The following is a 25131-nucleotide window of genomic DNA, read 5'->3' on the forward strand; positions in this document are numbered from 1 at the left end:
ACCCTCTGTGGGCCTGGCACCTTTGTCCCACAAGGATCGGGTGTCCCCGCCTCTGCTTTCCACTCTCTCCTCCAGCAGAAGTTTTCCAGGCGTGCTAACAGGGAAATATTTCAGCTTGACGTTAACGTCACGTGCGAGCCAGGCAAACCTAACGCAGGCTGTGGGGGCCTGAAACGTGAAACCCCGCGGGCGGTCAGGCGATGTCCCCGGCCTGCAGGCCCTGGGGGGGGGTCGGGACACGCGCTGCCCCCAGCACACGGCGGTCACCCGGTCTGGCGAGGGGACCGAGTGCCACCAGCCCCGATCAACACGGCCGGGGTGGCGTGGAGGGGCTCGGCCCAGAGCTGTGGCCCCTCAGGTGGCCGAGCCTGGGTTTGGGCTCGTCCTGGGACACCGGGGGCTCGGAACGATGGTGAGTGGCCCCCGTTGGGTTTTGTGGTGGTTTTGTGGTGTTGGGGGGTTAAATATAGCTGCTGCTGTTTTGTTTTTGTTTTTTTTTTTTGGGGGGGGGGATTGGGGACCCCATGCATGGATATGCACTGAGCTGTGAAGTGGGGGGGGGTGTATAAGGGGTGCATGGGGGAGCCCTGCAGCCCCCAGGAGGGGCTCTTTCTTAAAAATAAACCAACCAAAGTGTTAATGCTGAGTGTATTTGTTGAGATAGAGGAGGGGAGGTCACCCCTTTGAGACGGGGGGCACGGCAGTTCCCCTCTGTGCACCCCCCCCCCCTTCGTTAACGGTTCACAGAACTGAATTTTCGGTTTAACGGCCACCCTGCCCCAGGGACCCAGCTGGGGCTGGGGTCACCCCTGTCACCTCAGGGCTGCCGCCACCCTTGGGTGCCAGCGGCTGGGGGGGGGGGGGGCACGGGGCCACCCCCTCGCTGCAGGGCGCCCATTTTAGCCCCCAGCCACGGGGTGGCTTTTCCCATCCCGACAGAGGAGCAGCGTGGCCGCTGCCAAGATGCTGGTTTGGGAAGTGAAAAAACAGCTCCGGGAGCTGGCGGCTGAGGTGGGGAGGGGTGGGCTGGGTGCTATGGGGGGTCTGGGGGGGCTCCCGTCCCCTGGCTGCGATGGCTGGCGGTGTCGGAGCTGCCGCTGGCTCCGCTGAGCGGAAAGGATCCCCTGATGGTGGAGCTCAGCCCGTGATGCAGCAAAACTGCTCAGGGAGCATCTCCGGCATTCTCCTCCCCAGGGCAACTGAATGGTGCTGGTGGCCGTGCTCCTGCTGATCCTCGCGCTGCTGATGTGCCTCAAGATGTCCAGCTCTAGCCCCAAGAAGGAGGAGATGCCCGAGCAGAGCCCGGCCCCGCTGCCCCCCTCAGGGCTGGCAGCCCCCCCCAGCACAGCCGAGCCCCCCGGCACAACCAAGCCCCCCGGCCCCAAGCCTCCCTCTGCAGCTCGGCAGGGCGGCCGTGGGGGAGCAGGAGCAGATCGCGGTGTACAACCCCGCCGCTCTCCGCCGGCCGACCTTGGCCAAATTTGTGCTGGGCTCCTTTGATGAAAACTCCTCCGACGATGAGGTGGTGGCTGCAGCCTTCAGGGTGGGCAGCCGGCGCAGCAGCCTGGCCGGCGCAGGGGGATCCAGTGCTGAGGCCCCCGCCACAAACGCCTTGTTGGAGTCCCATGTTGGCATAAGGTATGATGTGAGGGGTGGGGAGCAAAAAGGAGCGGTTTCAGGCCAGGCAGATGTTTTTTAGGTGGTGTATTTCTCCAACCTCAGGGCCCTTGTTGCTAAAAACCACCTGCAGGTGCTTAGCAGATCACCACAGTGATGTCTCAGTCCTGCCCCCTGTGCTCTTGGTGCTAAAAACCCTGATAATGAGGCTAACAGCAGCACCCTGGAGAGAGGAGTGGATGTGTCTGAGTGGCCCTCTGTGACAGCTCCTGGTTCTTCAGCAAGGATGGCTGGAATGGGGTTGCATTTTATATTGATTTTGGATGTCAAAGAATGGGTTGGAAACCGCTTTTTGTGTGTGTGATGTTCCTTTAAGTGCAAACCCCAGCACTGAAGCCAACTTACCAAATTTCTGCTGTTTCTCTCTTCCTCTTTTGTTTTCCTGTTTTTCTCTCTGGCCCTGCACCACCTCCCCGTGCATTGGCCACAGCTGTGCTTGGTGCAGGACTGGGGGGCATTGGGACATGGGGTGGGGTTCTTGCTCAACGAGACAAAATTGGTGTTGGTCTTGGTGCTGAGCAGCAGTGGGTGCTGCTGGCATTTGCCCTGCAGCCTGAGTGCCTGTTTTGTGCACGAGCATCACCAGCTGCATTTGGGGTTGGAGAGGTAGAGCTGCAAATTAAGCTGAGTCCTGTAACAGGGTGCTTGCGTGTGCACTTACCCATGAACTTGCACGTGTATTTGTACACACACGTGTTGTCCTGTGCCCCTGGGGCTAGGTCCTACGGGGGTCCAGTCCTGCTGCCAGCCCAGCTGCTGCAGGCACTTTCCTAACAGGGGGGCACACTGATGTGACCCTAGGACTTTGTGGGGTGCTGCTGTGCCCCCACGCAGCCTGGCAGGCTTGCTGTGGATGTCCCCAGGGCTGCCCCAGAGCAGCTGGAGGTGCGGGCCACTTGCTGATGGTTTTGCTGTGGTGTTTAGGAAAGCAGCGAAGCCCTCCTGCCCATCCTCTGCCCTTGCAGCCATTCCAGATGAATTCTGAAAGGAAAAAAAATTAGCACTTTGGTGGTTTTGCTCTGTGATGAGTTGATGAAAAGCAGGTGAGCCTTATTCTATGGGTAGTGCCCCACTTATTCTGGCTGAGTTACAAAACCAAACTTTTTTTTTAATTTTAATTTTTTTATTTTTTTAAGGGAAGATGCAGGAATGAGGAAGCTTTTTTTTTCTCTTGTCAATGCTGAGTTTTCCAAAACATCTCTTGGCTTCTCAAACCTCAGTTTGAGTAAGAGCCTAGACTGATGCGAGCCTGCAGGAGCAATGCCCCGTGCCATTTGTGCGAGGGGACAGGAGCCGCTGCCTGCTGGCAGCACACAACAGCTTCCCGGTGCAAACCCAGCTGACGACAATTATAAATAACTGGAAACAAAGCATTGCTGCCCGGCTCCTCCGCTCCCACCACAGTTAAAAATAAAAGACCTTTGCGGGAACACGTTATGAAAACCGACGGCCCGGCTGCCCGGCTCAGCCAAACGGTGTCTCCTCGTTGAGCTGGGTGTTTGGAAGGTGTCAGGCACCGCCTTGCTTGTGGGCCCCGCTGGTTTTCGTCTGTGCTTTATCATGGGAGGAATTTTCTTCCGTCAGCACCTGAGGCTCGCCGGGGAGGCGGCTGCTGAGGTTTGCAGGATGGCACGGGTGCGTTGGCGCTGGTTTGCAGGGGGCTCGGGAGGGAAGCCGAGCTGCTGAGCGTTGGGGGGATGCACTGGGAAGTGGTAAATCCATCACCTTGTAAAATCGTGGCTATTCGTAAAATATCCTGAGTGTACGGAGGGAATGGGGCATTTCCTGAGCTCCCAGGGGGTGTCGGCATATTTCTCCTTAAAATAAATGTGCCGCTGGTGTGAAATCTGGTCGTTTGGGGGTGCTTGTCCTTCTCCCTTCACTTATTTGTAGCTCACCCGTGGAATCATAATCAAAGGTCCAATGTCATTAGGCCTGGCTGGGTGATGAGGGGAGAATGTGGATCTGGTAATTAGAAGAGAAAGTTGCTTAAAACTTTCTGGATGGCAGCAGGGAAGTGTATGGCAGGAACTGCTCCGGTGCTTGTGGAGATGCCTTCAGTGGAAAACTGTGCTAGGGGTGAGTCCGGCTGGTGGTGTGGTGCCCCCAGGGAGTTATTTCGGGGATTTCAGGGCCGTGGAGTGGGCAGGATGGGGTCTGACCCAGTACTAACCCGAGGGAGCTGTCGTTGCAGGCTGTGCAAGAGCAAATCCCCAAAAGAGCTTTTGGGGAAGGAACACCACGCTCCTTCCAAGCCTTGCTCGCAGAGCGCTGCCTGCTCTTCGCCCTCCCTCAGTAACCCCAGGGCAAGGTCAGGGTGGGCTCAGGGCACCCCCAGCTTTGTCCCTGCTTCTCACAGCAGGGCTGCTCGCCTCCAGCTCGCACACATGGCCAAGTTTCATCTCCACGGGTGTCTCAGTTCCCCAGCCACAGGGCAGCGTGGTGTGAAATCCCACCACGGCCAGAAATCCTCAGCAGCTCCCTGCTCCCCTGCTTCAAACCCTCAGGGTTTTGTCCTCCGTGCCAGGGCCTCAGCCAGCCCCCGGGGCTGCCAAACACGGTGCATAAACGCAGACCTGCGGCCGCTCGGCGTCCTTGGAGATCACCTGCGCCTTTCCCAGGGGCGGGGAGCTGAAATCACAAAATTCTCTGCTCATCCCGAGCTGCTCGTCCTCTTTAGCTCAGCTGGAAGCAGTTTTCCCTGCAGTTTGGCAGCAGGTGCCAAACATCCCCGGAGAGAGCCCACGGGGTGGCGGGGAGCTGGTAGCACAGAGTGCCTTCTTTGTGTTCCCTGCGGGGTCAGCAGCTGAGGGTTGGCTTTTTGCTTTCAGCAGAGGAAACCGCGGAGGAGGCAAAGTCTTATCTGGGTCTTTGCTGGCTCGTGCTAAGCCTCCGGCTGCCCACAGGACTGACTCCTCCCAGGCAGCCGGGGCGGGCAGGAGCCTTTCCAGCACTCCTGTCTGGCTCGTAACCCTTCGCTGATGTCTCTCCCGTCCCGTTGCAGGCCTAGCATGTCCGGGCTGCACCTGGCGAAACGCGGCCGTGAGCACAGGAAGATGGATCTGCAGCGGGACTTCACCGTTGCCTCGCCCGCCGAATTCGTCACCCGCTTCGGGGGGAACCGTGTCATCGAGAAGGTGGCTTCCCACTCAGCCCTGCCTCTGCCTGGCGGCGGGGTGCTCGCTTTTCGCCGTGTATCCTTGTGCTCCCCGTGCTGCCCACATCCCTCCGTGCCACCCGCGGCATATGGAGCCCTTGTCCCGTCGGCTTCATCCCCTCTTGGAGAGCAGAGCCCTCTGAATGCTGCCGTGCACTCCTGCACTGCATGAGTGACACAAATTAAGGCCAAAGTCCTGTTCTTCGTTAGCTCCAGGCTGTTAATGAGCCTCACCATCCTGTCCACCTGTCTGTGGCTTGGCTTTGCTCCCCACCTTGCTCCCAAACAGGGCTGCCCGATGTCTTGCCCCAAATCCTGCCCCTGTTCTGCCGTTCCTGGGGCTGCCTGCCCCCACAGCCAGGAGGGGTTCAGCCCCCACATCCCCCCACTTTCTCCTCTCACACCCCCGTCTCCGTCCCTTGCAGGTTCTCATCGCCAACAACGGCATCGCCGCCGTCAAGTGCATGCGCTCCATCCGCCGGTGGGCCTACGAGATGTTCCGAAACGAGCGTGCCATTCGCTTTGTGGTCATGGTCACCCCCGAAGATCTCAAGGCTAATGCAGGTAATTTCAAAAACCGCTCCAGGACAGCCCCCCCTGCTCCTTGCCACATTACTGCCTGGGACGTGGGATGCTCTGCACAGCCTGGGGTCACCCACTGCCATTCCGTGCAACCAGATCTGGGAATAAATAACTTTTTCCCCATCCCAGATGCGGGAGGATGCTCCCACTGCCACCACGTGCTGTCTTTCAGAGTACATCAAAATGGCTGATCACTACGTGCCCGTCCCCGGGGGGGCCAACAACAACAATTATGCCAACGTGGAGCTGATCGTGGACATTTCCAAACGGATCCCAGTCCAGGTAACAGCTGCTCGCTGGGCTCCCCCTTCTTTTCTGGGCCTCCCCAATGACTTAGGGGACCATTTAGGTGTGATTTACTGACACTGGTGCCAGAACGCCCAGCTCCTGTGCCAGCAAGGGCTGGGATTAATTGTTGGAAGCCCCCAAGGGAAACACAGAGAGCAGAAGGGGTGCTCTGAGTGGGGGTGATGTCCCCCCCCAAGCAGAGGAGTCAGGCATGATGCCATGGCCAAAGGGAGGTGCTGGTGCAGAATATAACGACTTGTGTTGCTCCATCTCTTCTTCCAGGCTGTATGGGCTGGCTGGGGACATGCCTCAGAAAACCCCAAGCTGCCAGAGCTGCTGCAGAAAAATGGGATAGCTTTCCTAGGTAAGGGCTTACTGCTTTCTGTTTGCTGGAGGGAGCACTGGGCACTGGGAGGGGGGTGCATGCATGCTTGGTCCTCAGTGACACCAGTTTCATGCATCTGTGCATGCAGCTGCCTGGTTTGTGTGTCGTGGATGGGAGCAGACCTCACGGGCTGCCCCTTGGAGAGGGGCTGAGCTCCATCCTACATGGACAGCGGGTCTGGGGGGGTATTTCCTGCACCCCTGTCTTCGCAGAAGGGCCATCCCCATGGCTGATGGTGGCAGCTCAGTGGGGAGCAGCTTTTTGCAGTGTCCATCACCTCTGGGCAGTGGGGATGGGCCGGCTGGCCCAGCTCATCCCTTCCCTCCTTGTCCTAAGGTCCCCCCAGCGATGCCATGTGGGCCCTGGGGGACAAAGTCGCCTCCACCATTGTGGCTCAGACAGTCCAGATCCCCACGCTGCCGTGGAGCGGGAGCGGTAAGTGCCTCCGTGCGACCCTACACACCCTCCCCATGCCCGTTTCTCTGCTCTCTGCCTCTCCTTCTCTCCCAAAGCAAGCTCCAGGGATGGGGGTCCCTTGCCTGGCTGGCCATAGGGTGGCTGTGGACACTGGGGACCCCACAGCAGCTGAGCGGCTGCTGATTTGGGTGAAGGGTTTTTGGGGACAGGGTGCATGGACCCCAGGGAAATGGCATGTGTCCCCGTGGGATCCCCAGCTACCCTGGGAGTACCCAGCAGGCAGTCCCCGTGGTGGCCCTGCCACCCCTGTGGTGACCGTGTCCCTGGGTGTGCTCACAGGTCTGGTGGCCCAGTGGTCTGAGGAGGACCAGAAGGGTCAGCAGATGATCAGCATCCCCCTCGAGACGTACGCGCAGGGCTGCGTGAAGGACGTGGAGGAAGGCCTGGAGGTAAAGCTGAGCCCACGGGCAGCCACTTGTCCCCTGTGCACCATCATTTCTCTTTGGAGCCTGCAGGCTTCAGCCCTTCTGGGCTCCCAGCCACACACCAGCAATGCGAGGACACTTTGACAGCAGCTCAGGATGACCAAACTGGGGTCCAGAGCTGTTTGGCCTCCCCAGTCCTTGTTCCCCTCAGGTGGCCAAGAGGATCGGCTACCCACTGATGGTCAAGGCAGCAGAAGGTGGTGGGGGCAAAGGCATCCGAAAAGTGGAGGCAGCAGAGGAACTTGGTGCCTGCTTCCGACAGGTGAGAGGCACCTGGAGCCCTTGTCTTGTCCCTCCCTGTCCCCTCGGCCAGGCTGGGGCACGCACCAGGGTCCTGCTCCCACCCCAAAGCACCCAGTGGCACCTCCCGGGCTTGCTGCAGGACCTGGGCTTAATTTCGGAGGTTAATTTAAATCTGGATGCTGAAGTGTGACCCTCTCCCTGCCACAGGTGCAGGCGGAGGCACCCGGCTCCCCCATCTTCCTGGTGCAGCTGGCTCAGCACGCGCGGCACCTGGAGGTACAGGTGCTGGCCGACGAGTACGGCAACGCCATCTCCCTCTTCGGCCGCGACTGCTCCATTCAGCGCCGGCACCAGAAGATCATCGAGGAGGCACCCACCACCATCGCAGCTCCTGCTGTCATCGAGGTGATGGAGAAGGTGGGTGGCCTTCTCCCAGCCTGCAGGTGACAAAGAGAAGTTGGCCTGTTCCTTGCTGGGTTTGCCCCGGTTTTGAGCACCAGGGGCTCTCTAGAAATGCCTGTTGGCCTTGCTTGTGTCCTTTTATGTGGGCAGGGACACTGCTGAGGCAGCCCTGGTGGTGAATCGAGGGGCATTTCTCAGCACTATGGTTTCATGCTCTCCTGCAGTGTGCAGTCCGCCTGGCGCAGATGGTGGGCTACGTGAGCACGGGCACCGTCGAGTACCTCTACAGCGAGGACGGGAGCTTCCACTTCCTCGAGCTGAACCCGCGCCTGCAGGTCGAGCACCCCTGCACGGAAATGATTGCGGATGTGAACCTCCCCGCTGCCCAGCTCCAGGTACCTGAATGCACGCGGGTGGCTTTGCAAGCTGTACAAAATGAAGAAATTTTGCAATTTAGGGAAAAGCACTAGGCTGGAGGCTTGCAGAGGGAAGCTGCCCCATGTACCAGTGTGTAGGGTGCAGGCAGAATCACTGCAGTGTCCCTCCTTCTCCTCTTGCTCCTTGCCTGGAGGAGCTGTCTGCAGCATGGCTCCTCTTCCCATTGCTCTTCCCTCAGACCATCTGGTGGTGTCGCTGAGCTGAGGTTTTGATGCCAAAGCCTCACTCCAGCAGCTGAAGCCCTCTTTCTTGCTCGTGCAGATTGCCATGGGCATCCCCTTGCACAGGATAAAAGACATCCGCGTGCTGTATGGGGAGAGCCCGTGGGGCGATTCCCCCATCTGCTTCAACAGCCCCACCAACGCCCCCGTGCCCAGGGGCCACGTCATCGCCGCGCGCATCACCAGCGAGAACCCCGAGGAGGTGAGCCCTGGGGACACGAGGACCCTGCTGCTGGGGGGGTGAACGGGGCACGGTCCTCCCCAACAGGACAGAGTCGGAGGGAATTCAACCCCTGGGGTGAATTAAATCTTCATAAAAGGCAGAGGGGTTCCCCCTTCCCTATTTATTCCATGTGGGTTCCAGGCCTGCTTTCTCAATGCCTTCTGCTCTTTGTTCAGGGTTTCAAGCCCAGCTCAGGGACAGTGCAGGAGCTGAACTTCCGCAGCAGCAAGAACGTCTGGGGGTACTTCAGCGTGGCAGCTGCCGGGGGTCTGCACGAATTTGCCGATTCCCAGTTTGGGCACTGCTTCTCGTGGGGAGAGAACCGGGAGGAGGCCATTTCGTGAGTGTGGCACTCGGGGCTGAGAGAGTGTCCTCAGAAAAGACTCCCAATAGGTGCCCGAGCCAGGAAAGCTGGCTCTTATCTCAGCTGCAGTGCTGAGTGGCTTATTTGTGTTGCAGAGACCATCTGCTCGTAGCCAAAGTTTTCAAACTGCAGTGGTGTTATGGCCCCAGTTAATCAACGTGGCTCTTTGAGACAGTCACGTTCTCAGTGCCAGTGAGCAGCAGTGTTCATTCAGTAATTAAGCAACACGTAACAGGGCTGTCCTGGGTATTTAAGTGTTTGAAGTCAAAGCTTTATTGTACATTGAGCAGTAAATTTCTCAACAAACTGGAACAAATCCTAAAGAGCAAAGAGCCGGAGAGCTAGGCTCACGGTGCACTATGTCATCCCCTTCCTGCCCTGTGGGAATGTTTTATCCAGGCACAAGGGCATCTAGGGCCGGGCATTCATTGTTCCAGCCTCTGTGCTTTTTTCCTGCAGCCTTTGGCTGCTGCATAACAACCCCTTCATCCCCTTGGTACATTGATGGGCTAATGGTGACTGAGCCCCTGCAATGTGCTGCATGGGGAGCTGGTGAGCACCTGCCCCGAGCAGGGGGTGGAAAACAGGGGCAGCTCCTGGTGTCTGAAGTGCCTGGGGACAGCTTAGAAGGCAGGGGAAGTGTGTTTGGATGCAGCAGAGCCCCGCTTTGTCATTAAGAAAATGTGTTGTTGTTTTTATTTATTTATTTTTTTTTTCTCCCTGAAAGGAATATGGTGGTGGCCCTGAAAGAGCTCTCCATCCGCGGGGATTTCCGGACCACAGTGGAGTATCTGGTTAAACTTCTGGAGACAGAGAGCTTCCAGAACAACGAGATCGACACTGGCTGGCTGGACCATCTGATCGCCGAGAAAGTGCAGGTGGAGGAGACTGGCCCCTGCAGCCCCTGTGGTCACCTCTCCCTTCCGTGAGGAGACCCCAACCCCGTTATTTGTAACCCCTAGGCAGAGAAGCCGGACACGATGCTGGGTGTCGTCTGTGGTGCCCTGAACGTCGCAGACGCTGCCTTCAGGACGTGCATGACTGACTTTCTGCACTCGCTGGAGAGGTGCAGGGGGGAGCTGCCCGTGCTGGGGCTGTGGGACCCGATGGCCATGGGCACAGGGGACACGGGGAGTGCATCCCTAAAGGGCTGCTCCTGAAATCTGCGTGGCTCCTGCAAGCATGGGGACCAGGGTTTTGTTCTCCCTTGGCTGTCTTCTTTCTTATTTTTGCTTTGCAATTTTGAAGGCAGTGCCATGGGGCAATGTCAGAATGTGCTGTGGCTCACAGGGCTCTGGATAAAGCAATATTGAGAAGCCAGGGAGAGGAACAACGTTCCGCATGGCTGTGAAAACAGCCTTCAAGGGAAAGCAGCTCAGCTGCATGCAGCTTGTTTTTGTTTTCGTGCTCAAGCACCAAGGTTATTCCTCTGGCCTTGGAGGACGCGCGGAGCTCTCCTCCGTGCCTTTATCTGAGCGTGTTTGCCAGCGTCTGGGCTGCCTCTGGATGTGTTTGTAAGAGGCCCTCACGTGGGTTGTGTATAAATTCCTGTCCCCTCTGGTCACCTTAGCGCCCTCCCCACGCGGCCCGGTGCCAGCAGCACCGCTGACATCTCACACACTTGGCTCCCTGACGGGTTGCACAGGCGAGGAATGAAAGGCTTGTGGTGCCTGACCCTGCCGTTGTGTTTCAGGGGCCAAGTGCTGCCCGCAGCCTCCTTGCTGAACATCGTTGACGTGGAGCTCATCTATGAGGGTGTGAAGTACGTTCTGCAGGTAAGGGCTGTGCTGTGCTCCTCCGGGGCTGGCTGCAGCAGTCGCTGGCACCACGGGCTTCTCCCCAGGACAAGGAGATGTGTTCCTGTCCCGCTGAGAGGAGAGAGATGCAATAAATATGAGGCTGTCCTTTAAAAATGTGCAACGTAAAAATGAGTTTGATAACCTCAGTTAAACAAGACAGACATAGTCATACATCCCATGGCCCAGATCTTAACAAAGAGCCTCCTTTTCTTGCTTTTAAAGTTGAACTTCATGAAAAATTCTCTCAAAAAAAGCAGAGGATGAGCCATGGTGGTGAGTTAACCCAGCTCTTGGTTGGGTGTTGAACCAGCTGTTCAAACAAAGCCTCCAGCATCCCATCCCATGGCAGTTTTTTCTCCCAAGCACTGGGAGATGCTCACACACACACACCACACACACACCTCGAAAGCCTGTGGCACACATTTTGGAGGTCTCACTGAAGTCTGTCTCTGGCTGCTGCCTGCAGGTTGCCCGCCAGTCCTTGACCACGTACGTCATCATCATGAACCGCACTCACATCGAGATAGACGTGCACCGCCTCAACGACGGGGGGCTGCTCCTCTCCTACAACGGCAACAGCTACACCACCTACATGAAGGAGGAGATCGACAGGTACCTCCTCGCTGCGCCCTTCTCCTCAGCAGCCACGGGGCCACGCTGCGACGTTTCCCTCTCCCTAAGGTACCGGATCACCATCGGCAATAAAACGTGTGACTTCGAGAAGGAGAAGGACCCGACGGTGCTGCGCTCACCCTCTGCGGGGAAGCTGCTGCAGTACACGGTGGAGGACGGCGGGCACCTTGCCGAAGGGAGTGTGTATGCAGAGATCGAGGTGAGCACGTTCTCAGAGCTCTGGTGCATGGCTCAGGATCAAACCCTTTAGCAGCAGCAGGGTGGTGGTGGGTGAAATTTGCATTTTACCCCTTCTTTGCACAGGTGATGAAGATCATCATGACGCTGACGGTGGAGGAGGCAGGTCGGGTGCACTACGTCAAGCGGCCGGGCGCGCTGCTGGAGGCAGGCTGCGTCATTGCCCGCCTCGAGCTGGACGACCCCACCAAAGTGAAGCCGGTGAGTCCAAGGGGTGTCAGGGATGCCTGCTGGGGGACAGAGCTGAGAAGCAGCCCGGGGCTGGGGTGTGGGTGGGGATGTGTCCTTGTCCCGGCACAGGGTGGCACTGCACGCCCATGCTATGTCCTCAGCTGGCTGCGATGGGGCTGGCATGGTGCTGGGTAAGCATCCTGTGCGTGCTTGCTCTGGTACAGAAGTTAACGTGCACGGTTTAGTGTATCTGTAATGCTCTGTCTACATCTGTAGTTTTTCTGCATCTTTTTCATGCCGTGGTACTGGCAGAAACATGAAGCTGACCGTTAGGTGCTTCTTCCAACCAAAAACAGATGCTGGAAGGGTCAGGCTGGTTTCTGCTGGGGCAGCTGCAGCTTTTGGGTGCTCAGCCCTGTATTGGCAAGGACTCAGGCCAGCCTGCCTCTTCATTTTCTCCAGGCGCAGCCATTCACAGGGGGGCTCCCAGCCCAGCAGACCCTCCCCATCACCGGCGAGAAGCAGCACCAGGTTCTCCGCAACGTGCTGGAAAACCTCACCAACGTGATGAACGGCTACTGCCTGCCCGAGCCCTACTTCAGTGCCAAGGTGGGTGCTGGGGCAAAGAGCATCCTCGGCTCCTGGCAGCCCCGGTGCCCTGCACGATGTGCAGCACTGGGGGTGTGCGCAGTGCTGGGGTGCAGGCAGCAGCAGCCCCTTGCTCCCTGCAGGTGAAGGAGTGGGTGGCACAGCTGATGAAAACCCTGCGGGACCCCTCCTTGCCCCTCCTGGAGCTGCAGGAAATCATGACCAGCATTTCAGGAAGAATCCCTCTCTCTGTGGAGAAGTCGATCCGGAAGGTGATGGCACAGTATGCCAGCAACATCACCTCCGTGCTCTGCCGCTTTCCCAGCCAGCAGGTGAGAAACTTGGCTTTGGCTTCCCTTTTCAGGAACTTCTGCCTGAATTTGTCCTGCTAAGACCTGATTTAAAAAAAAAAAAAAAAGATGGGAAAAGTTTATATTTTTATGTTTATATTTATTTGTCACTGTGTTTTTTTTCATTTGGGGGTGGGGGGAATGACCCTGAAAGTCCCTGCGCGTGGCAGTGCTGCCCCCAGCAGAGCAGGCAGCCCTGAGCGGTGCCGAACCCCGTGCCCCTGCAGATCGCCACAGTGCTGGACACCCACGCAGCCACGCTGCAGAGGAAGGCCGAGCGGGAGGTCTTCTTCATGAACACGCAGAGCGTGGTGCAGCTGGTGCAGAGGTGAGCCCGGTGCTCCCTGTGTCCCCCTGTGTCCCCCCTACCCCCTCCCAGCACGCCGGGCTCTTTGCTCCCCAGGTACCGCAGTGGCATCCGCGGCTACATGAAGGCAGTGGTGCTGGACCTGCTGCGGCGCTACCTGCAAGTGGAGATGCAGTTCCAGCACGGTGAGGGTTTGGGGGGCTCCGGGGACTGGGGGGCTCTCGGGGGGGCTGCAGGGCTCACGGTGCTCTGCCCCACAGCTCACTACGACAAGTGCGTCATCAGCCTGCGGGAACAGTACAAACCTGACATGACTCCGGTGCTCGAGAGCATCTTCTCCCATGCCCAGGTGGCGAAGAAGAACCTGCTGGTGACCATGTTAATTGTGAGTGTGGCCCGTGCAGTGGCAAAAGCTTGTGGTAGGAAAAACCCTGTAAGGCGAGCTCCATATCGCTGTGGGATGGGAAAAGGCTGCCCCAGTACTCAGCTGTCTGTGGCCATCACAGCTTTGTTCTTTCCCCTTGAAAGTGGACAGGCACTTGATAAATGTTTTCTCTCCTCTGTTCAATGTATCCCCAGGGTCTGGGTTTGCATTCAAGCATCCCTTTCTCTTTCACCACATGGCTGCTGTGTTAAGGGGGTCTTCGTGTCCCCTCCTTAGCATTACGCTGCTGCACTTCTTTCAAAGAGCAGAATTTTGCCTGTTGTTATCCCTGTTCCCTGCGCGGGGTCTTGTCCCTGTTGTCCCCACAGGGCTGGGGACGTGTGGTGATGCTTCCCGCAGCAAGGAGCCAGCTCCAACCTTGACATCACGGTGTGTGCATTGTAGGACCAGCTGTGTGGCCGTGACCCCACGCTGACAGACGAGCTGACGGCCATCCTAAACGAGCTGACACAGCTCAGCAAGACTGAACACTCCAAAGTGGCCCTGAGAGCCCGGCAGGTCAGTGAGCACCGCGCTGGGCTGTCCCCGTCCCTGTCCCCGTCCCTGTCCCCATCCCAGTCACCTCTCCTCTTGCAGGTGCTCATCGCCTCTCACCTGCCCTCCTACGAGCTGCGGCACAACCAGGTGGAGTCCATATTCCTCTCTGCCATCGACATGTATGGACACGAATTCTGCCCTGAGAACCTGAAGGTTGGGAACCTCGTGTTTCTCCACAAAAGAAATTTTACTTTGGGGTGTCTCCATTGAGGAGATCTGCTCCATAAGTGGCTTAGGCTTAAAAACAGCCCAAAAAGCTTGCTTCAGTGTCAGTGCCTGTCCCGTCTCCTTTTCCCTGCCCTGTTTGGGGGGGGATTGATGTGTGGATCCATGCCTGGGACCATCAATGTCCCCATAGTGGGTTGGGTGTCCCACCACACTTGGGGGCTGCTCCTGTGCAGCCCACACTGGGGGACCCCACTGAGATGTGCCTCCCAGTATCCTGTAATGGGCCAAGGGGGGTCCCACTCCATCCTTACCCTAAACTTTGCTTTCTCCCTCCAGAAACTGATCCTCTCGGAAACCACCATTTTCGATGTGCTGCCCATCTTCTTCTACCACACCAACCAGGTTGTGCGCATGGCAGCGCTGGAGGTGAGGGCCGTGGGGACACGGGAGGGTGTCTGCACCCTCCCTGGGGTGTGCAGACGTTCAAAATGGGAGCAGGGATGCAGCAGCACACATCAGTAACCCCCCAGTGTCCCCCCCCCAGGTGTACGTGCGGCGCGGGTACATCGCCTACGAGCTGAACAGCCTGCAGCACCGGCAGCTCTCGGACGGCACCTGCCTGGTGGAGTTCCAGTTCATGCTGCCCTTCTCCCATCCCAACAGGTACCCTCGCCCCTCAGGCATCCTCCAGATGAGGTCCTTTTTGCAAAGCTGTTGGATTAATTTCTCCAAAGTGTGGGGACCCTGCCAGGGAGCAGGATGAGTGCTCTCGGGGTCAGGGTCTTGCGTGGGACCTGCGTGGTCCTTGCTGGGCCCAAGGAGTGGTGCTGCCCATGGCTGACAGCCACCTTGCTGCCCCGTGCAGGATGTCTGTCCCCATCAGCATCTCCAACCCCGACCTGGCCCGGCACAGCACCGAGCTCTTCATGGACAGTGGCTTTTCTCCCCTGAGCCAACGCATGGGAGCCATGGTGGCCTTCGACAAATTCGAGGACTTCACGAGGTGAGAGGGCTGTGGTGCTGTCCTGTTGGGCTGGGGAGGGCAAAATGTTGGCTTCTCACCCCATCCCTGCTGTCTGGGCAGGAATTTCGATGAAGTGATCTCATGCTTTGCCAACCCACCTTTGGAGACCTCACTCTTCAGCGAGGCACGAGCCACCGTTTACGAGGAGGAGGATGGCAAGGTGGGCACGGCACCGTTCCTGTCCCCCCCCTGGGTGGTGCGGGGCTGGTGGCAGCGCTGCTGGGCTGAAGCAGCAGGGCTGAGCGGGGCTCTCATTGCCAGAACATCCGCGAGGAGCCAATCCACATCCTCAACATCGCGCTGCGCTGCGCAGACCACGTGGAGGACGAGAAGCTGGTGCCAATCTTCAGAGCCTTCGCCCAGTCCAAGGTGCACCAAATGGGCTGGACCCTCCCAGCTGGGACCCCAGACCCCAGTGGCTGCCCCTTCCACCGGCTGGCCCCTGTGCTCTGACTCTCCCTTCTATTTTCCTGCAGAAAACCATCCTTGTTGACTGTGGTCTCCGGAGAATCACGTTTCTCATTGCCCAGCAGGTCAGTGCAGGCTGAATGCTGAGTGGCTTTGGACACGTTGTGCTTCTGCCACTCGAGCATTCAGAGATGACATACCACGTGTTGGGAGGGAGAGCTGGGAATCAACCAACCAGGGATTCAGTGATTTATCTCCTGCATTATCCTCATGCTGCTAATGTGTCCTGCAACGTGTGGTTCCTGTGTGGTCCCTCCATACCTTTCAGTTCCCTTTAAAAGTCAGTGATTAGGCACAGCTCTTTTCTCTTTTGGCGCGGAGGACACCTAGTGGTTTTTATTTTTAGTGAATTCTCTGCAAATCAGAAAAACCCTCTTTGTGCCAGGTTTATCGATGTTTTGTCTTCCTCCTTTTTTTCTAGAGAGAATTCCCAAAGTTTTTCACGTTCAGAGCCAGGGACGAGGTAGGAGCTGTCCCCCCTGCTGAGATGGAGCGGGGTCTGCTCACACGGGCTGGCCCCTGACTCTCTGTCCCCGTGCCCAGTTCGCAGAGGACCGCATCTACCGGCACCTGGAGCCGGCGCTGGCCTTCCAGCTGGAGCTGAGCCGCATGCGCAACTTCGACCTGACAGCCATCCCCTGTGCCAACCACAAGATGCACCTCTACCTGGGCGCCGCCAAGGTGCAGGCGGGCACCGAGGCCACCGACTACCGCTTCTTCATCCGCGCCATCGTGCGGCACTCGGACCTCATCACCAAGGCAAGGTGGCCCCGGCCCGTGGGAGATGGGGGCCGGCTGCTGCGGGCGAGCCCTGGTCCTTGGTGGAGGCTGTGGCAGCTCGGGCACGGGGGTTTTTCTGGCCTCCTGAGAGCTGCCTCACGTGCTGCAGGAGGCCTCCTTCGAGTACCTGCAGAACGAGGGCGAGCGGCTGCTCCTGGAGGCGATGGATGAGCTGGAGGTGGCCTTCAACAACACCAGCGTCCGCACCGACTGCAACCACATCTTCCTCAACTTTGTCCCAACTGTCGTCATGGACCCCTCCAAGGTGCGTTTCTGGGGGTCCTGCTTCCTGGTGCTGAGCTGGGGACAGAGATTGCCTTGTCCCTGGGCTTGGGTCTGCTTCATGGTTGGGCTGCCACCCTACAGGCTGGCTGCTGGACCCAGTGCACACCCAGCCTTGGATAGGGGATTGATTTGGCAGCCCCAGAGGTTCCTGTAGCTTAATTCTGCGTCTGTTCCTGTAGCTTAATTCTGCGTCTGAGGGCTTGTTGTCTGTCAGATTTTTACTGGAGAGATGCTGACATTTCACACCTCTCAGTGAGCATGGGCTTGGACAAGCTGTGATTTGCTGGAGGGTACAAGGACAAGTGGAGGGCTCTGCCCCCAGGCAGCACGTGGCAGGAAAGCAGAGGCTATCTGTTTTAATGGGAATGCAAGGCACCATCTTTCCCTCTTCCCAGTGGAGAGACCGGATGGCAGCACTGTCCCCTGTCAGGGAGGAAGGGAGGAAAGGGGCTTGCCCAGAGCAAACCTGAAATGTCTGTTGAGGTGGAGACACAGTGGGGCTCCTCCAAGCTCAGCATCACACACTTGAGGACAGCGATGTCCCCGGGGCTGCAGAAGCACCCACGAGCTGTCCCGTACCCAGATCGAGGAGTCGGTACGGTCCATGGTGATGCGCTACGGCAGCCGCCTCTGGAAGCTGCGGGTCCTGCAGGCCGAGGTGAAGATCAACATCCGCCTGACGCCCACCACCACGGCCATCCCCATCCGCCTCTTCCTGACCAACGAGTCCGGCTACTACCTGGACATCAGCCTCTACAAGGAAGTGAGGGACTCCAGCACCGGCAACGTGAGTTCCCACAGGAGGTGGCAGCAAACAGAGCCCCACCACGACCACCCCAAACCACCCCCGAGTCCCCCCCCCAGGGTCCTGTGCTCAAGAACGAGCAGCTGCCAGCTGTGGCAAAGCTGCGGGGCTGTTCCTGCAGGAGCCCTGGTGTACCTGCAGTGTTGGTTTGTCCCAGAGCCCCCAGCACTGTGCAGAGACCTTCTCTGTGTCCCTCTCCTCTGCGCTGCCCCAACGCTCTGCCCTTCTCTCCAGATCATGTTCCAGTCGTACGGGGACAAGCAAGGGCCGCAGCACGGGATGCTCATCAACACCCCCTACGTCACCAAGGACCTGCTCCAGGCCAAGCGCTTCCAGGCACAGTCCTTGGGCACCACCTACGTGTACGACTTCCCAGAGATGATCAGGCAGGTGGGTCTGGTGAAGCAGAGAGGCTCCAAATGATTGAATTTCCTTTTCTTTCCCTCCCTTCCCACGTTTTCCCATCTTGAGTGGAATTCCTTTACCCTGAGCTGGCAAAGGCAAAACAGAAAGAGCCCAAACCCTGAAGTTTTTGGTTATATGAAGGATTTCAAAACTCATTCCTAGTTCTTGCCAGTTGCCATAGCTGTATTCACAACGAATGTGAACCAGAAAGCCCTGGGGCAAGGAGAATGGCAGCAGGACTCTAACACAAAATTTCTGCTCACACAAAGTCCCAGCTTGCTGCAGAAGTGCACGTCGGCACTCGGTGACGGCCTTGGAGCAGCCGTGGCCACGTGTTTTCAGCCTGCTCCATGCTCCGTGTCTCTGCAGGCTCTCTTCAAGCTGTGGGGCTCCTCAGACCTGTACCCCAAGGATGTCCTGACGTACACCGAGCTGGTTCTGGACTCACAGGGACACCTGGTGCAGATGAACAGGCTCCCTGGAGGCAATGAGGTAGCGGGGAGCGATTTGGGAGCAGGGGGGTGGGAAGCTGAGCTGCCACCGGTGGGAACTGCTGGTGGCTTCCCTGTCCCCGCTGTGCACAAAGCCCGGGGGATGCTCCCCAAACAGGAGCTCTGTCTGTCTGCAGTCTCATCTCCAACCTCCTTGCTCCGGAGGAGCCAGCCCTGTGACACTCTGCCATTTTGGGGCAGGTGGGGATGGTTGCCTTCAAAATGAAGCTGAAGACCCCCGAGTACCCGAAGGGCCGGGACATCGTGCTCATCTGCAACGACATCACGCACAAGATCGGCTCCTTCGGGCCGGAGGAGGACCTGGTCTTCCTGAGGGCCTCAGAGCTGGCCCGGGCCGAGGGCATCCCCCGCGTCTACATCGCCGCCAACAGCGGCGCCCGCATCGGCTTCGCCGAGGAGATAAAACACATGTTCCAAGTGGCCTGGGTGGACCCCGAGGATCCCTACAAGGTGTGTGGGCACCTCACCTCTGGCTGTCAGAGAGAGGATCAGAGGACTTCTCTGGGGAAGGACCAGAGATGAACTGGGAGACAAAATGGCGGGATGTGAGCCCCCGTGTGTACGCAGTGCCATGGGGATGGTTCCCTCCACCTTGCCTGGTGGGGTGGAGATGAAGGTGCCTGTGTTGGTGCCGCTGCTCTGTCCAGCCCTGGTCCTGACCCTGCTGTGAGGACAGCTCTGGGATGGGTTTGGAGTGCTCTGTGTCCCCTTTGAGTGTGCACAAAGTGGACGCTGCAGCTCGTTCTCCTCCTCTCTGTTTTCAGGGGTTCAAGTACCTGTACCTGACTCCCCAGGACTACACGAGGATCAGTGCCATGAACTCGGTGCACTGCGAGCATGTGGAGGAAGGGGGCGAGTCCAGGTGAGCCCTGCTGTCCTGTGGGGGCAACCCCAAGCCCTGCCCCACATCTCTGCCAATGCAGGTCCTGCATCCTGGCCTGGCTTCCTGCTGGTCCCACCACACAAAGGAACGCTTCGCCCTGTCCTCCCCATGCCATCCCAGCTCTGCCTCTCCCCCAGGTACGTCCTCCTGGACATCATTGGGAAGGACAACGGATTTGGGGTGGAAAACCTGCGAGCCGCTGGCACCATCGCTGGGGAGTCCTCTCGTGCCTACGATGAAATCGTGACCATCAGCATGGTACAGCCTCAGGCCTTCCCCTGCTCCACTCCTCCCCAGTTCTCCTTGGTTTAAACATTTCCTGGAGGGGATAACAGGGTGTAACAAATGACCTGATGCAGAGCCCTGCAGAGCTGACAGCAGCATTGCTGCAGCCTGATCTCCCCCATAACTGTGTGTCCTCGTGTCTGTGCCCAGGTGACGTGTCGTGCCATCGGGATCGGCGCGTACCTGGTGAGGCTGGGCCAGCGCGTCATCCAGGTGGAGAACTCCCACATCATCCTCACCGGTGTCACAGCTCTCAACAAGGTACCGTGCTCCAGCACCGTCCCCTTCTCGTGGGAAGAGGGGGCAGTTCCCTGGCAGTTTGCTTTAACATCATCCTTCGTAGGCAAAGGTGGAAATTCAAATCCCTCAAACCAGAGAAAATGAACCTAGGCAAAGGTTTAACTTAGCAAACAGAGTAGGGAGATGCAGCTGCTGCTCTAGCATCTGTGTTTCTGTTGGTAATTCCACCTAGGTGTTGGGGCGTGAAGTTTACACATCCAACAACCAGCTGGGGGGTGTGCAGATCATGCACAACAACGGCGTTTCCCATGTCACTGTCCCAGATGACTTTGAAGGCGTCTACACCATCCTGCAGTGGCTCTCCTACATGCCCAAGGTAGGAAGGTGCTGCAGGGTGGCAGCGTGGGCTGTTAGGGGGGTTCCTGGCTGGTGACCTGCCCTCGGGGCTCTCCCTTACAGGATAACCGGAGCCCAGTGCCCGTCACTGCCATAAGCGACCCCATTGAAAGAGAAATCGATTTTGTCCCCTCCAAAGTCCCCTATGACCCCAGGTGGATGCTGGCAGGGAGGCCTCACCCAAGTAAGTGAGAACAGCCTGAGACCTCTGCCCAAATGCATCCCGTGGCTGCAAACTCTCCTGTCCTGGTGCAGAAGGTGCTTTTTGCTGCACAGAAAACTCTTCAGCACTCACAGTAGTGTCTCTCCTCTTTCCCCTTTGCTCTGCAGCTCTCAAGGGGACGTGGCAGAGCGGCTTCTTTGACCAGGGAAGCTTCCAGGAGATCATGAGGCCGTGGGCTCAGACAGTTGTGGTTGGCAGAGCGAGGTACTGCTGGGTGCAAGGGGGGGCTTCCCTGTCCCCACCCAGCCCTGGGGTGGGGAGGCTGCAAACACAGCTACGTGCAAGTGCTCTGTGCCCATGGGGCTGGTTATGGGAAGGACATTTCTGGTGGAGGGGGCTGCAGCATGCAGGGGAACTGGCCCCTGCTGAGGCACCCTGCCTTGCCGCAGGCTGGGAGGGCTCCCCGTGGGTGTCATCGCTGTGGAGACCCGCTCTGTGGAGGTGACCATACCTGCAGACCCTGCCAACCCCGACTCGGAGGCAAAGGTGTGTGGGGAGACCTTGGGGCCATAGAGTGGCAGGGAAGAGTGTGCAGCAGGGGGGCTGGAGGGGAAAGCAGGGATAAAAAGCTTAGCGTAACCTTTTGGCATGTCCTGATTCTCCTTAAATCCTGGTGAAATTGAGCTTGTGCACCCTCAGTTTGTCTCCTTCCAGCCCTCACACACTGTGTGCTGCTGCCTTGCCGGCACAGTGTGTCTGGAAGCGCTGACACTGGTCTCAGCGATGCTGTTTGCTGTCCCTTCCAGATAATCCAGCAGGCGGGGCAGGTCTGGTTCCCAGACTCTGCCTTTAAAACAGCCCAGGCTATTCGGGACTTCAACCGGGAGCACCTCCCGCTGATGATCTTTGCCAACTGGAGGGGCTTCTCCAGCGGCATGAAAGGTACCAGCGCTCGGGGGGCCTGGATCCCTGCACTGTGCTGTGCCACCAGCCCCTCTGCCACCTGTTGGGGTCCTGGGGTGACCCAGCATGGCAGGGTCCTGCCCAGCAGCTCTAGGACACGGGGTTGGGATGGAGAGGTGATGGGATGCTGACAGGACCCAGGTTCCAGGGCTTGGTGGCTTCCCACTGGGCTGCGTTGAGGGGTTTGTTTAGGCTCTGCTGGAGAAAAAAGGCTTTGGGCAGCTAGACTGGAAAAGGCTGAGAGGAGGTAAAGGGCAGCAGCCCACCCTGCGGCACTCGGGGTGCCCAGCCACTGAGTCCCTTTGGCTTTCAGACATGTACGACCAAATGCTGAAGTTCGGCGCCTTCATCGTCGACAGCCTGCGGGATTTCAAGCAGCCCATCCTGGTGTACATCCCGCCGCACGCGGAGCTGCGGGGCGGCTCCTGGGTGGTCATCGACTCCACCATCAACCCCCTGTACGTGGAGCTCTACGCGGACAAGGAGAGCAGGTCAGCCTCAGTGCTCCATCCAGACCGTGGGCATCCCGCACAGCCTGACACACGGGGTCTGCAGAGTCAGGGTCCTACTCACGGAGACCACCGATCACCAGAGACTTCTATTTCTTGCTCTTGAGTTTTTGCTCAATCAGCTAAAAGTCCCTGGGCTCTTACAAAGCAGTGTGGGAGCAGTGTGGCAAGGATCTCCTTGGAGAGATCCTCCGGTGTCCAGCAAAAGCTGCAGGGAGTGAAAGCTTTGCTTTGGGGAGCTGGAGGGTTTCTCTAGCCTGAATTAATGTGCATTGGAGCAAGCTGTAAGGAGAGGGAGAATAGCCAAGGATCCCAGATTGGAAACAACATTATTTTAGGTTATCTCTGTCCCTAATTCTTAGAAGAGGGAGTTGCCTGAACTGCCACACTTTGCCACCAGCAGCAATGCCTTGTCCCAGAGCTTATTGTCCCCTGCTGACCTGCCCCTGCTTTACCAAACTTTCCTTCCAGGGGCGGCATTTTGGAGCCTGGGGGAACAGTGGAGATCAAGTTCAGGAAGAAAGATTTGGTGAAGACCATGAGAAGGATCGATACGGTTTATGCCAGGCTTGTTGAGCAGCTGGGTAAGGGAAGGGCATTTCAGCCTCTGGGCCTTGGTAGTGGTGAGTTAAAACACTTGCCTCAGACACCGTGGTGGCAAGCACCAGGAAACCATTTTGTGTTCATCAATTTGGGAAAATTCCTAATGGTTTGTCTGATAATGGGGCCTGCCGAGGGGCTGTGGTGGTATCTTCAAATCCCCATATCCCGTGGGGCTCTGTGGAGGTGCTGGACTTTGCTACAGCAACTGCTCCTGTGCTTTGAGATGAAGTATGGCAATAGCCACGCTGCATCAGTGCCGAAATTAGATGAAATAATCATTACAGAGCTGCACAGAAGCTTCCTTTAATGAACCAGGTCTCCTTTTGCCCTGCGATTTGCTCCTGCCTGCAGCAGGCAGTGGGGCTGTGCTGGGAGGGTCTTGTCCCCCACCTTGCTTAAACACAGTCCCACAAAGTGTCTGTCTGGTGGCAGGCACTGAGCACAGCACGGCCCCTTCACAGACATGGGGTTCTGCGGCTGGGCTCTGGGCAGGGCTGTAGATGTGCCAAAACAGAGGGATATCACATTGGGATGGCTGAAATAGGAACAGCGAGCAGATCCCAGGCCCCTTGCTGGGCAATGACAGCCGTCTGCCCCTCCAGGGACACCTGAGCTGTCCGAGGCTCAGCGCAAGGAGCTGGAGAAGCAGCTCAAGGCCCGGGAGGAGCTCCTGCTGCCCATCTACTACCAGGTGGCCGTGCGCTTCGCCGACCTGCACGACACCCCCGGCCGCATGCAGGAGAAAGGCGTCATCACGGTGAGCAAGGGCAGCGGCGGGGCTGGGGAGGGGGCTTGGCGTGGCTTTGGGGTTGCAGCAGCAGCATGAAGGTGGGAGCCAAAATTCCCCGCAGGGTCCTGGGCTGCTGCTCTGTGCATTTTCCTGCCCCTGGTGTTGCTCTCTGCTCCAGCCCAGCAGATCTGCCTGCAGGCCTGCCAGCACGAGCTGTGAGCAGGCAGTTGCTGCGCGTCAGCTCCTCTCCCTGGGCTTTCTGCAGGACATCCTGGAGTGGAAGAACGCCCGCTCCTTCCTCTACTGGCGGCTGCGACGGCTGCTGCTGGAGGAAGTGGTGAGGATGGAGATCCTAAACGCCAACAGCGAGCTGAGCCATATCCACATCCAGTCCATGCTGCGGCGCTGGTTCATGGAGACAGAGGGAGCCGAAAAGGTACACAGAGCCCGGGGGTCCCATCCTTTGAAGGCTGTCACCTCACTCTCCTGCCACTTGGCTCTTTTATCAGTGCCTCCCTGAGCTGGAACCAGCAATGGGAATTGCTGCTCTGCTGCCAGTGCCGGGGTGGACAAGCCCTGAGAGTGGGGCTGTCCCTTCAGGGTGGGTGATCTCGGTTGGGTGCTGGTGCTCAGCTGTAGCAAGGTGGCCCCCCAAAAAATACTACAGGCCTGTTCATTTCCACCATCCACCAGGGCTTCCCAGGGCAGAAGTGAGACCTGGGGTCTTGGTGTTTGAGCTGCATGCAGTGACTGCCGTGACGCACCTCACCAGCTCGGTCCTGCGCTTGCTGAGCTGGGGATTGAAGGCGTGCAAAGGAAACGTGTTCTGCCTTAACATTTTGCCTTTTCAGTAGTCCGTGAAGCTTTCCTGAGTTTTGATTTCCATACTGACCCCTGTCCCCATGGCTGTTACGTGGGCTGGGGTGCATGCCATGCCATATGTGCAGGACTGAGAAGACGAATCCCATTGTCTGGTTGTGCCACGGGAGGAAAAAGCCCAGGGCTGTAGCAGAAGAGGGGCTCAGTCTGTGGGCACTGGGCCCCCCAACACGGTGCTGCTCTCCCCAGGGCTACCTCTGGGACAACAACCAGGTGGTGGTGGAATGGCTGGAGAAGCACATGCAGGAGGACGACGGCACCAAGTCAGCCATCCGGGAGAACATCAAGTACCTGAAGCGGGACTACATGCTCAAGCACATCCGGAGGTGAGTGGCCACAAAGCCGAGCGTGGAGGCCAAAACCATGGCTTGGGCTGGGGCCTACGGGCGGTAGAGACGAGGCAGCTCTTGCTTCGTGCCTTGCAGCCTGGTCCAAGCCAATCCCGAGGTGGCCATGGACTGCATAATCCAGATGACACAGCACATCACCCGCACACAGAAGGCTCAGGTCGCCCGTCTCCTCTCCACGGTGGACAACAACAGCCCACCCTGAGCCGGCGGCAGGAGGGGCACCGGGACATGCTGCTGCTCAGAGGCCAGGCCTCACCTCCCCGCCCAGTCCCTCAGCCCTCGAACTGGAGCCTTGGACTCTTACCTTGTGCCTAAATAAACACCACTGTTTGTATGTTAAGCTATGAAGATGTTCTCTCCGCCTGCGTGGAGGGCCCTCTGGCGCTGGGGGCGTTCGTCAGAGGGGCAGCTTGGCAGAAGATAACTTGGCCCGAGCCAAGGCTGGAGCCTGGACCTGGTGCAAACACTGATTTTTTTTAAAAGAATTAAAAATCTTTTACCATGTTTTAGTCGCAAGCTTTGGCCTTAACCTTTAAAACAAGCACCAGTGTCAGGTAAATCTCCCAAGACTGGATGGAGCTGGAAGTACAAACCGAACGGCTGAGGCACCAAGAGGACAAAGGAGGAGGTCTCCGTCCAGCTCTGAGGCTGACCATGCACTGGCACGAGGAAATGTAAATCCTGCCGAAGAAGCAGTCTCAAACAGAAGCTTTAAAATAAACTCAGGAACTGTG

General features: G+C 58.0%; 1 protein-coding gene across 1 annotated transcript; it reads left to right on the plus strand.

The window, feature by feature from the left end:
- The first annotated feature begins 233 nt into the window (after positions 1-233).
- On the plus strand, positions 234-24902 carry ACACB (acetyl-CoA carboxylase beta). Its single transcript, XM_084297099.1, is given in 54 exon segments — positions 234-412; positions 1195-1401; positions 1403-1638; positions 4682-4814; positions 5260-5398; positions 5589-5698; positions 5987-6068; positions 6426-6524; positions 6846-6955; positions 7143-7253; positions 7442-7651; positions 7861-8031; positions 8336-8497; positions 8695-8858; positions 9610-9760; positions 9845-9948; positions 10576-10657; positions 11148-11293; positions 11363-11513; positions 11618-11752; positions 12185-12331; positions 12454-12642; positions 12888-12988; positions 13064-13152; positions 13228-13352; positions 13797-13910; positions 13989-14102; positions 14454-14543; positions 14662-14780; positions 14983-15120; positions 15202-15301; positions 15403-15510; positions 15618-15674; positions 16031-16072; positions 16153-16368; positions 16499-16654; positions 17258-17461; positions 17714-17869; positions 18254-18376; positions 18577-18846; positions 19161-19258; positions 19417-19537; positions 19715-19825; positions 20037-20180; positions 20264-20384; positions 20531-20627; positions 20813-20909; positions 21170-21305; positions 21640-21817; positions 22307-22419; positions 23041-23195; positions 23434-23604; positions 24237-24373; positions 24473-24902. Coding segments are annotated over 53 exon segments (7158 nt in total). The 5' UTR covers positions 234-412; positions 1195-1203; the 3' UTR covers positions 24600-24902.
- The last annotated feature ends 229 nt before the right edge of the window (positions 24903-25131 follow it).

Source organism: Netta rufina, assembly GCF_964035555.1.
Source record: "Netta rufina genome assembly, chromosome: 17".
NCBI classification, from domain to species: domain Eukaryota; kingdom Metazoa; phylum Chordata; class Aves; order Anseriformes; family Anatidae; genus Netta; species Netta rufina.